At 34.4% G+C, this 13,843-nt stretch overlaps 1 protein-coding gene across 1 annotated transcript in view; it reads left to right on the top strand.

Annotated features, from left to right (window-relative positions):
* LOC119837006 (orexin receptor type 1-like) overlaps positions 1 to 13,843 on the top strand; it is a 57,378-nt gene that overhangs the window by 33,013 nt on the left and 10,522 nt on the right. Inside the window, exons 2-3 of the mRNA XM_038362484.1 lie at positions 5,506 to 6,200; positions 11,780 to 11,927. Coding sequence (XP_038218412.1) covers positions 5,565 to 6,200; positions 11,780 to 11,927 — 784 coding nt within the window. The 5' untranslated portion in view covers positions 5,506 to 5,564. The remainder of the gene's footprint in view (positions 1 to 5,505; positions 6,201 to 11,779; positions 11,928 to 13,843) is intronic.

A 13,843-nucleotide genomic window follows, 5' to 3' on the forward strand; every position in this document is an offset into this window, starting at 1 on the left:
TATACATATATACAAATAATGATTATCAAATATATAACAATATATACAAGTTAGAAGAGAACAAAGTAAAGGAAAAAGGACAATAGAAATAAAAAGAGGAAGAAACTAAGGGTACTGTATTATGACCCTTACTCTTTGACCTTTTCCTGCCTATTTTCCTCTCAATGACCAACGACAATTCACTGAATCTTTTAAGAAAGAAAGAATAGCAATTACTAAACCATCGGTCCTTTTTCATTAATTCAGTTAATTATGAGATTCGATTCTCTTGGCTTTCTAAAAAGTTTTTATTTAATGCATGATTGGTTAATCACACTAATATTATAAATGTGAAAGTTCGTTTGTTTGGATGTTTGTCCGTCAGTGACGCTGAAACTACTGAACCGATTTTGATGAAATTTCGTACACATACAGGGTATGAGCTGACTTTGGGTGATAGGATACTTTTTAAGCCGATTAAAAGCTCCCTTGATTACCACATTACCACCTGTAATCTTTTCCAGTCACTGCGACATGTTCAAAAAATGTCATCACATGACATGATTACCACATCTTTCTTCCATTTCAGGAGGCTAATCTTACATGATATTAATCTAGAACTTTCATCAAGATGTATTTCAAAATACTTTCCATTAAGTTAATATTTACAGCGTACGAGCGCAAAGCGTTTTTTAACACGCGTTTTCGCGGAATTATATATATTCCACCTTGAAATAGAGTATTGACGCCCCCAGCCCAGCTTTGCCTGGAAAAGCCTGGCACACAAGCTGTTAATGGAAATAAGGATTCATTGTACAAACCTTGAGATAGTTACAGGTCTATCAATACCATATCTTTATTGATAGACCTGTGTGTGATCGAAAACCGATCATCATTAACGACCCTCATCATCAGAAAACAGACATCTCTACATTGTTATAGGAAAACTAGGAAAAATACTCATTTTAGCCCCTGGTGCACTAAATTGGTGATATAAGTGTAATACTTGTGATTCTTATCTATCTTAAAGTAATAGAGATTTTCAAGTTAAATAAAAAAATCAAGTCCTTGTGTGGCATCGTAGCTTCTGAACGGATGTATCTATTTTGATGCTTTTTATTTGAAAAGCGAATTAGTCGCAAGTCTTACATACGACAAAATACTAGATTCAATGTTTCATAACTCCCTGAAAAGGCTGGACTAATAAACTATGACCAAATTTCCTTATCCTCACCCGTCCCAGTCCATTCCTTCTTTCCAGTCGTTAATCCATTCCTTTTCCCTTATCCCAAAAAAGCGGGCAGCGCATTCGCAGAGGCCCAACCTTTGCGAATGTTCATGGGCGGTGGTGATCGCTTACCATCAGGCGAACCACCAGCTCAGTTGCCCGCTATGACATAAAAAAAAAAAAAAAAAAAAAAAAAAAAAAAAAAAAAAAAAAAAAAAAAAAAAAAAAATTAAATTCCAAGATGGCCGCTAACAGCTTTAGCATTACGTCACCGCATTATTTGAGAACTCTCTGAAATACCTAAAAAACGACCCGATGTGTTTCGTTATTTACTTTACCTTAAATTTCAATTTCAGAGACAAAACTTTATTATACCAAAATAAGAAAAAGCTGCTTCAAAATTCAAATTGCCTTCCGTCTTTTAAGTAACATGGGTTTTATTAAACAGCTGCTTATTTCTGTAAGGGAAGTGAGGCAATGGTTTAAGATATTAGAGCGTCTGTGAAACTTGATATACTCCTTTATCGTAGTGAAGCGATGATGAAGTGTTTATTTAGGAGATGTTTCTGGAAAGAGATTTAAGAAATATTTAGAAATTTATATTTTTAAGGCATTTTATTAGCTTCACCTGTATGTGTGTTGTAAGCGACATATTGAGACTCGATTTTGACTCACTTTAAACGGATAAAGTTGATTCAAACTTTGTATACTTATTGAAGATCAGCGACGATACAATAATTTAATGAGTTTATTTTAATACTAGCAGCGACCCGCCGTTTCACCCGCGAAAGTCCGTATCCCGTAGAAATATCGGGATAAAAAGTTGCCTATATGTTATTCTAGTTGTCCAGCTTTCTACGTACCAATTTTAATTGCAATCGGTTCAGTAATTTTTGCGTGAAAGAGCTACATACGCACACACATCCTTACAAACTTTCGCATTTATAATATTAGTAGGATCCTGATTAGGATAGTCGGGATTAAATTAATTTTCTTACGTATACTTTTCATAATTACAAGTGAGACAATTTAATTGATTCTATCATTAACGGGTGTTTGTTTAGTTTTTTTGAATAGGTATTTCTGTATAAATTCTTGGATATTACGTTTTATAAGATATTTTTATCTTGTACTACAATTATATATGTATTTTTTATTAGTATTCCGAAATCTTCCAAATTCCAAATCCTACCAAAACTGTTCTGTTCGTCATTAAAATTAATTAATTCATTCATATTTATTATATTTAAACAATCAGATGCGTTTACAGTGACGTCTTAAAGCAGTAGTTATTCCAGTGTGGGAAAAAAAAGCTATATGTCTATCGCCATCTTTCAGCTATCCCATACTGCAATTAGATTGCATTTAGACGGCATTATAACTTCCCTGGTGTGTAAAGGAGAAAATTTAGAATTGGTAGAAAATTTTCTGAATATATTTAAGAATTAAATTTTGAGGCTCGCTATTTCGTCACAGTCCCAGCTATAAAGAGAAACATTTTTTGTCATAATCGCAAGTTTTTTTTATTAATGCTCTGCAATTTTAAATCGTAGCGTGTTATCGTAAAGTCTAATTTCCAATACAAAAATGCTTTAATATTCCCACCAATAATTTCTGGGATTGTGCGTTCAACCGAATGCATTATAAGTTGAGTTTATATTACACTTATATTGAAAACTAGCGGTCCGCCCCAGCTTTGCCCGTGGTAAATACATAGTATTCCTCAATAAATGGGCTATCAAACACTGAAAAATTTTTTCTAATCGGACCAGTAGTTCCTGAGATTAGTGAGTTCAAACAAACCAATAAACAAACTCTTCCGCTTTATAATATTAGTATTAGTATCCTATCCTATCCTATTAATATTATAAATGCGAAAGTTTGTAAAGATGTGTGTGTATGTGTCTGTTACTGTTTACACGCAAAAACTACTTTACGGATTGTAATGAAATTTGGCACGTAGACAGCTGGACAACTGGAATAACATATAGGCAACTTTTTATCCCGATATTCTTACGTGATACGTACTCACGCGGGTGAAATCGCGGGGCGCAGCTACTAGATAATAATATGTTAAAATAGCCTTATAATATGGCTGATAAAATTAAATAATTTTATATGTTCACTTAAATGGAAATAATTTCTTAATCTCTTAAACTAGCAATATTAAAATATTTTATATCCATTTTCCATCGAAACGAGCGTCCCAAATTTCGAAAGCTTTTAAGATTAGGCATCTTTCTCATATCGTAACCAATTTATTAGGTTTTCTTTCAATTATCCGCAAAATGTTTTAATGAAATAGATTTTACACCTACCTAGTTACGTACCATCCTCAAAGGGTAAATCGTGATCGCCTATTACTATGACTTCGCTGTCGATCTCTCTATTTGTTTGTTTGTTTGTCCGTCTGTCCGTCTGTCACCAAAGCGTGATAGTTAGACAGTTTTAATTTTTTAAGAGATGTTGCTATTCTGTTAAGCAACGGTTGGCACGGCCATAAATTGGATGGGAGGCCAATTGTTTTCCGATGCTCTCTAGCTTAGAAATGAAACTTTACTGTCGCTAGTCCGACTCGCACTTGACCGATTTTTTTGTATCCAACGTACCTACTTACTAATTACATAAATAAACGCGCCTAGTTGCTTGTTTGAAATAGGCGTGTTTATATGCATAATCATTACATTAAACAAATTTTTTTAATGTCACGGTCGGGGCAATCAATTATTTGAATTTCTGATGTTAATATTTCCATACGATCTCGCATACTTGTTGCGTATAGTGAACGGATCAGTCGATTGCTCCGAGTTGCGGGATGACATCGGTCTCCGGCATCCCAGCCCCGTGCGATACCTAAAGTTACTTTTCTTCCCCTCCAGTCATTCTAAATACCGTCAAAGCTCCTGTCTGACCCGATCATGTAGAAATTTCAACCTATTAATAAAAGAGATGATTTTAGATCTCTTCTAAACCACATAACCTCAATTAAAAATGCCTTTTTTAAACATTAAACCCAAAATTATACTACGAATGACGTTTGTAATTACGTTATAATTGTATATACATATGAAAACTTGTAATTGGCCTTCTTCTCTTTTTTGCTTATGCTATGATTGTATTTATCGCTTGAAGTTTTCTTTTAAATAAATAAATAGATAAATTCCGTATCCATGAAGTTTCTCTCTCTTGATAAGTGATAGTCAATGTCTTTTCTTAAGGTCTAATTATGTGAATAACATACAAACAAGTTGGTATTCGTAATAATAATATGATATCTTAAATGAAGTGATGTTTTGTAGGAAGTATGTAAAATAATCGATGATATCATTGAATAAAAAGAATCGTTTTACAGGATCGTTTATACCAAAAACAAAATAATTTATTTTTCTTTATTCCTTTGGACAGTTGTCAAGAGAGTAATAAGGACGCCTTTTGTACTATGTTTTCTCTCTTTTGTAGACTAGTAATTATATTTTGAATCAATGTGGCATAATTAACGATTAAATATATAAATGATACGTTATTTCTGAAGTTTAATAGATCAGCATGATTTGGAACAGTTCTCATAATACAGCTACATTTTCCTAGAAATAATGCTTATAAAATTGAAGTCCCACGCATTCGTAGAGACAACTCACAAATTAGATTTAAGTCAGGCAGAACTTTCAATGAATGGGAGCGAAATATCAACTCATCAGCAGTTCATTGCTAAGCAAACAGAGAATACTGTCCCTATTCATTCATAGTCTCAGTTTATAAGAAAATATTCAGTTGGGTTTTACGAAATGAGATATCTCAACCGTTAAACCAGTTCTCAGTAATCCCTGAGACAAAGTTAATACCCTACTATTAATGAACTAGATTTCTATTTGTCTTTCTTTTCGTGGCATCAGAGAGATTTTGTGATAAAAATTTTGTTTCCAGAGACCGAATAACTCAACCGCCTATACCTCACTATAAATGAACAAATTTTTTGGTTTTCTTTCTTTCATGTCGTATAAGAGAGATTAAATTATATAATTTTTGTACCCAGATATAGGTGACAAAGTTTTTATGAATAAGGTTTTCTATGGGATTAACCCATGGCTACACGAACGTAGCCACGGAAAAATAGCTAGCATTCTAGAAGTTATATTCTTTATTATACTACATCTTATATTAGCTCTAACTTGAGTAAATTAACAGAGTTTTTTGTAAGGGTTTTTTGATACTTAAGACTTTTAAAACTTTTAAGATGTATCAAAGAGGCCGTTATAAATAAGTTTAAAGTATTAATTTGTTTATTTTTATTGTTTCAGGCCTTAAATGCAGTGCATGAAGATCTAGATAGGATATTGGATTCATTAGAACAAGGAAAATGAATACAATTCTTGTCATTGTTGTACTTACTTTAGCAAATAGTTACACATATGAAGCATATGAACAATTAGAAGCATACGATATTGAAACGACAACATATTTAAATAAGAGAAATACAAAAGATGAAATACAATCAAATAAAGCTTCAGATACAAGCAATCAAGATGAAGATGACCCTTCATCATATTATAGTGATTTCCAAGATACATTCGTTTTTGATAGATTTAAAAGAGCTATTAAAGAAGATAAGAAAGAAACAATCGTTGAGTCAAAAGATGATACTGAAGAACAAAACAGTACAGAAGTATGCGTTGGTGCCGTTGAATATTGCAACTTATCGAGAGCAGAATACATTTCAATGTTGAATGACTACATATATCCTCGAACATACGAATGGTTGTTGATAGCAACGCACACAGCTGTATTCATCATTGGATTGGTTGGAAATTCGTTAGTGTGTGTGGCCGTGTATAGAAATCATTCGATGAGGACGGTGACTAATTATTTCCTTGTGAATTTGGCTGTAGCCGATTTCATGGTGATTCTATTTTGTTTGCCAGCTACGGTTTTGTGGGATGTGACCGAGACGTGGTTCTTGGGAGATGCACTGTGCAAAATACTGCTTTATTTTCAGGTACGTATTGTTTTAAATTGCATGTTAATATCGGGGCTGTTATGAAATATTTTTTAAGAGAGAGCCGGCAACGACAGACTGACGCGTCACCCGATAGTAAGTGACCAGCGTCGCCCATATGCATCTACAATGCCAAGGATATCGCGAGTGTGTTGCCGGCCTTATAGGATCGTTCTCATCTTAAAGGTCCCTAGATCTTAAGCATTTAGAAATACTATACGAAGAAATTGATTCCATATGTCCGTTGTGCGCTGAAAGAATCATCTTTTAAAATGCGCAGTTGTCGTCCGCCAACTATCAATGATATTTCAATTATGCAGGCCACCAACCACCACCACCAACCTTATATCTAAAACCTCACCTGTCCAAATATGCTACTAATATTATAAGTGCGAAAGTTTGTAGAGATGTGTGTGTGTTTGTTGCTCTCTCACGCAAAAACTGCTGAACCGACTGCAATAAAATTTGGTACGTAGACAGCTGGACCACTGAAATAAAATATAGGCATCTTTTTATCCCGATATTCTTAGAAGATACGGACTTACGCGGGTGAAACAGCGGGGCGCAGCTAGTAAATCATAATATTCAAACTAAAAAAATAACTGTTATATTGTTTAATCACATTTATAAGACTTATTAATCGTGAAGGTATTTCGAGATATGATACAAGAAATACGCGCACCAAAACAAATGGTTTCTTACAAAATCATACGTCATTTGTTAAACTTTTCCGCCCAGAAAGTCGTTTGTGAATACGTACACTTGTCTCCAACAACAAAAGATACAATTTGTCGGGTCAGGGAGCGATCTTTTATTTGTAAAGGAAACATCCATAGGGGCGACGCTATTTCAGTATAATGTTATACTATTATAATCCCATTATGTAAGACAAAATTCGTATTCTGCAACTAAATCAATTACGAATTGAATTGTGTTTGCTTCGATCGAACAGCTATCAGTGTTGTTCAAAACATCCTATTAATTAGTTTTATTTATTACTAACTACACCTACGTTAATCGCAGTGTTGCAATGGAGTAGTAGCCTATGTGCTAATCCAGACTATAATCAATCTCTGAACCAAATTTCATATTAACACAATAAGCTGTTTTCGCGAGAAAGAGCCTACCGAACCTATCGCGTTCATAATATTAGTATGATTAATTGCAATAATCTTTTTTTAATGTCCCGAAACTAACCGTTAAAGCATACTTATGTTAAGTAAAAATTCACATTAAAAAAAAAACGGTGTGTGTGCGATTCACACATGATAGAAGTGAAACTTCAGTAAATCGACAAAAGAATGAATAAAATAGTATTTTATTTCTGTCTCATTCTTTGCCGGCTTCATTCTACACATTTTTGTATTTGTGTCTCTTACCTGTCGTTTTTCCGTTGCATCAGGTTTGAAATCACAACGATTCTAAAGAAGTTTCACTTCAATATACACTTGCAAAATTTTTAATTTTATATTGGCCTCGGCGATAGTAGATAGTTTTTAGGTTAGGTTTGGTTTTATTTTATCACTTGAACTTGAACTTCGATATTTTTATTTCACTACTCGCTTCCTCATTCGGTTTTTGTGAAAACTCGACTGTTTCACGGAGGGTAGGAACGAACGGAAGGAAACGGGGGCGCTATGGCGACGGGTATTGAATAATTTTGTTGTTTAAACTAACTTTAGTCCGCGGCTTTGTACGCGTTAAAACCTCTTTCCCTATACCGTGAACATTTTCTATATTTGAAATATCTCAATTCCTATACTATTTAACGCATATTATTATACATATAAACCTTTCTCTTGAATCACTCTATCTATTAAAAGCCCCATCAAACTCTGTTGCGTAATTAAAGAACTGAGCATACAGACGCAAAGACGGCGCAAAGCGACGTTGTTTTATATTATACAATGAAACATATTTTTTTTAGTTTTCCAAAGAGACATGCACAAAAAAAGACAAACGCATGTTTTAAGATAACCCATAGGTAGCAGAAGAACTTGTCAACAGGCTGTTTCATATTCGTTTTACCCCGGGCACATACACATAAAACTATACCTTCTCCCGGGTTAATACGGAAGCCGAGACGAGCAGCGAATATGGTCTAAAATTCACACACACAGTCGCTACATCAGCTGAAAGTAATACGCCTCAAAAACAACCGATTATATTACTAAAAGGTTGCTTCGCGTATTTACAAACCGTTAATGGACACTGTATTAGCGTTCACAGTGAAAAATAAATCCTCTCCAGTCCAATTAATGTCTGCAGTTATTTAGATAAGCCTTCAAAATGGTTTTCGGCGTCCTTTAAATTTCAATTCATTGGTAAATGGAAATATAAGTCGGGATCAGGAACATATTTACTTTAAATCAAAAGGGATTTTAATTGAATACAATTTAAAATCAATGCTAAAAAATTGCGTGGTTCTTAGAGCCAGTCTGTTTATTGAAGGAACATTTTTTTTTAATACTGGCCGTCCGACCCGGCTTCGCTCGTGGTATAGCTCGCATATATAGCCTTTATCTTACACGGAAATAATTTTTGAAACCGGAGCAGTAGTTCCTGTGATTAGTGCGTTCTAACAAACTAACAAACTCTTCAGCTTTATAATATTACTAGCTGCGCCCCGCGGTTTCAACGGCGTAACTCCGTATCCCGTAGGGATATCGGGATGAGATGTTCCCTTTATGTTATTCCAGTTGTCCAGCTATCTACGTACCAAATTTCATTGCAATCGGTTCAATAGTTTTTGCGTGAAAGACCAACAACACACACACATCCTTACAAACTTTCGCATTTATAATATTAGTAGGACAGGATTGTATGAATCCATAACAATGGACAGGTTAAATGATTAGTTGACAGGTTGACGGATATCGGAACTCTTTTGTGACCTTTCATTTGATGTTAACGGCGGGGTTGTGAGATCGACCTATTTGTGATATAACGTTGGTAAATAATGTTTAAAAATCTATGGTGGAGCGTGGGTGGAGCCTGAATATAACACTAATTACTAGTTTAGAAATTAAAATCTTTTTAACGGATTTTAAACGCGATTTATTCATTATATTATTAACCCGACGTTTCGAACACTTTACAGCGAGCGTGGTCACGGGGAGACTGAGATGTTATGAGGGTTAATAAAATAATGAATAAATCGCGTTTAAAATCCGTTAAAAAGTTTTTAAGTTCTAAATGTATAATACTCGCGTAAAATTAAACACAAGAAAATACTAACACTAATTGTAATATAATGTAGGGAAAACAGTTTCTATTTTTAAACAAGTTGTTTTGTGGTATAATTTTACATATGTTAGGTTGTTATCCCGATATTCCTAGGGGATACGGACTAATGTGAGTGAAAACGCGGGGCGCAGCTAGTTTCTTAGTATAAATAATTGATAATATAGAGAAATAGGCTTTATGGCCATACGCCATGCATCGCCGCTTCTAGATCGTTCAATTATTTTTATTTCGCTGACGTTTGAGCGGATCGTTTATGGAAAAATCTGTCATGGAGCAATGAACTGTCGACACAGTAATGGAGTTTTTGACATTGGATTTCAGTCGGTTTTCTAGCGGCAATGTGACTTTATGAAGCGGTTTATGGGTAGTATTTCAAACGAATAGCTGTGGAATTGTCATCTGTAGGATTTATGAATCTTGTGAACCTGTCATAGTACTATTAAACGCCGAAAACTAATGTTAAATACTATCCTACATCCTGCTTATCCTATCTTATTTATATTATAGATGCGAAAGTTTGTAAGGATGTGTGTGTGTTTGATGCTCTTTCAAGCAAAAACTACTAAACCGATTACAATGAAATTTGGTATGTAGACAGCTGGACAACTGGAATAACACATAGGCAACTTTTTATCCAGATATTCCTACGGAATACAGAGTTACACGGCTGAAACCGCGGAGCGCAGCTAGTTTAAATCAGAGAGATTATTCCACTCTAATGAGTCGTTACTTACTCCATCTTCCATGGAAAATTGTTATAAGCTAGTTTTTTGTTGTAGCGTTATTATATTTGAATACACAATTTTTTTCTTGTATTTTGCTTTAATAAACAAGTTGCAGCTCTTGTATTTTATTGTATCATATACTATAATAATTTCCATCCGATCGAGTTTCAAGATGACTTCCAAATATTCGTGAAAGCAAATAAATATCGAAGTAGGCCCGTTTCCTTTTCCTCACCCGTCCCAGTTCATTCCTTCTTTCCAGTCGTTAATCCTTTCCTTTTCCCTTACCCCAAAAGCGGGCAGCGCATTCGCAGAGGCACTTTTTTTGCGAATGTTCATGGGCGGTGGTGATCGCTTACCATCAGGCGAACCACCAGCTCAGTTGCCCGATGTAACATAAAAATGTAACATAAAAACATAAAAATGACATAAAAAAAATTGTAATCGGTTTTACCTAAAACCAGACAAACATACATACATATAATGTATACAAAGCGCCAAATACCAAAATAGCCGAATAATCAATTTTAGATTTTTCTAGAACACATTCGCATCTCTAAGATCAGTGACTGAAATGTTTACGATCGATAGATTTTAGCGCTGTCTATTTGTATTCCATATTGATTGAAATACTAAGATAGCGTCTTGTAAGCTAATTTGATTCCAGTTGTAGTGCGAACACACATACAATACACGTGTGAACACACATACAATAAACACAACGACGTGAATTAGTAAAGGAGAAACGACAGTACCAATAAGTAAAATCTGTTTGTTATATGTAAATAAGCACTTGAATCAAATAAATAAATAATAAACAAATATATAAATAAATAGTTTATTGTACTCACACATATAGAGAAGCGGACGTACACAAACAAATACGTATACTGCAATACATATGTATACAAGGAAAGAATCTCTGGAACGGCTGAAACGATTTTGACGGAACTTTCACTAGCAGATATCCTATATAATAAGGAATAACTTAGGCTATTCCAATATTGAAAGGGATATATTGTGATATAAAAAAAACACATTCAAGTGCTTTAAACCGCGAGTCGCAGCTACTTCATTATAAATCTCGTCAGTGCTGGGACATGGGCCTTGGGGAGCAAAAGGGTTTAAGGACAAAGCCCCGTGGTGGAACAGGACCTATGTCATATAAGTTATGATTTAATATTCTGATTGATGATTAATTGTCATTTGAGATATACGTGACAGTCGTAACTTGTGACTACTAAAAATATTTATTACTTACGTTCCACCCCGGCTTCGCCCGTGATACATATATAGTCTAAAGCCTTCCTCAATAAATGGGCTATCTAACACTAAAATAATTTTTCAAATCGGACCAAGTAGTTCCTGAGATTAACAAGTTGCGTTTGCGTTCAAACAAACAAACAAAGTCTTCAGCTTTATAATATTAGTATAGATTAAACCAATGTTGCATGTACGAAATGTTAATACATAAATAAATAAATAAATAAATAAACAAATAAATAAATAAATAAATAAATAAAAATCCGTTGGATTGGAGCCGCGGTGAGAGGCTATTTGGTTTAGTTATTTCCCGTCATTTTTTTTTCATATTTTTTTTTGTTTCAGTCAGTATCAGTGACAGTGTCAGTGCTGACACTGACGTTCATCTCAGTGGACCGCTGGTACGCCATCTGCTTCCCGCTCAAATTCAAATCCACCATCAATCGGGCGAAGACTGCAATTCTTGTAATATGGACTCTATCATTACTATTCAGTGAGTTTAAAATAAATTGTTTTTTGTGTATATGTTTTTAAGATTAATGTAAGATGATTTGACGTTATTGCGTGTAAAATTCACCATCAAACGGGCGAAAGTTGCAATTCCTCAAATATAGACTCTATCATCTGTTCAGTAAGCTCAAAATCGCTATTGCATCTACTCATAAAATCCATCATCAATAGGTTGAATATAGTACTTGTAATATGGACTCGAACTACTATTCAGTGAGTTTAATATCGTGCTTGATATTGCTACATGTTTTCATGATAAATGTTTTGTACTTAGGAAAATTTGAAGCTCTCATATCCCTTTGAAGTACTAACAAATTCTCTAGACTTAAAATTAATTGTCCATACTTACAGTTCAGTTAATTGTTGTGTTATAGTATTGTCTTCTTCTCTTCTCTTCTATCTCTTAATATTATCTTCTTGTGTCTGTTCTGGAATAGAACACATTTTTCCTGAGTTTGTTTAATTTTTTTTTGATAATGATACTTTTGGTCGAATCGTGATGTGATGTCTGGTTACGTGCGTTTGTACATACATTCAAAAAAACTAATCCATCCATTGTATAATATTAATAATAAATAATGAGTGATTAGATAGTGATGAAATAACGTATAAAAAAGTTAACCATAAATACTCTGAAGTAGAAATCATAATAACACCAGCCTAAATTCGACAAAGGTAGGTGTCCCTGGTGTACTAATTCAAATAACTTATTTGACGTTTGAAATTATGACTTATTCAAGATGAGTTAACTTCAGTTAAGGCTGAGGCCTTAGGGTTGCGACATGCGACAGCCGCATGCCGCTACGAGAAGCGATTTTTCAGCAATGATTGTGGCGTGTGGCGGCCACCGGCTTCAATGTATGAGGAAGTTGAGTACGTTTCGGCATGAAATGGGCCAGCTCGCACCAGGGAAGGTAACACGCCACCACAGGAGACCCGCGTGAAATGGTAGCTTGCTACTGTGTTTCGTTAGGTGGCTGTTAGAGCTGGTGGCCTGTATCTTTTGAAGTGAAACTTCTTTAGAATCGTTGTGATTTCAAACCTGATGCAACGGATAAAATGACAGGTAAGAGACACAAATACAAAAATGTGTAGAATGAAGCCGGTAAAGAATGAGACAGAAATATACATACTATTTTATATTTTATATATATTCATCTCATTCTTTTGTCGATTTACTGAAGTTTCACTTCTATCGTGTGTGAATCGCACACACAGATTTTTTTTAAATTGTAGTTAGCAATTGTTTATAATATCTAAGACAAATTTTCAAATTGTTTTGAGGAAGAAATGTAGAAATTACAAATAAGATTTTTTTCATCACCTTCTCAGTCCATTCCTGTATCCATCGTCGATCCTGTTCCATTCCTTTAAACACTTAAAAGCAAAGCATTTTCAGCGGTCCCAATTCTACAAATGGTGATGACTTACCATCAGCCGAACTACCAGCTCAACTCCCTGCATTTACATAAACCGTGTACGGCGAGTCCATATAAATGTATGCTAATTACAAAACATATGCCAGTCGCGGTGTTTTGTGTTTATAGCCTGTGGTCCGTGTAAAGAACCTTCCACTGAACTTAATCAAAACGATTGAAAATCGCTCAGAAGCGATATTTGATTCACACCACGCTAACCGTTTGATGTAGCTTAATAGAATTTGTTAAGTCACGCGAGATATTGTATCAGAAACGATTTCCACACATTTGTTCTAGAATTTTCGGTTGTCGATTAAGTTTGTAAGAAAATTATTATTTTGTATATATCGTGAGTTTAGCATAATTTATGTAAATTAAAATTGAATATTGGCTTTTGGCTTCGTCTGTAATATTAACGCACCTGTTCCTTAGCCTACATAATACATAACTAGTAACTAAGTTATACTGAGTTGGGGCTTAA

Source organism: Zerene cesonia, chromosome 26, assembly GCF_012273895.1.
Source record: "Zerene cesonia ecotype Mississippi chromosome 26, Zerene_cesonia_1.1, whole genome shotgun sequence".
Classification (NCBI taxonomy): Eukaryota; Metazoa; Arthropoda; class Insecta; order Lepidoptera; family Pieridae; genus Zerene; species Zerene cesonia.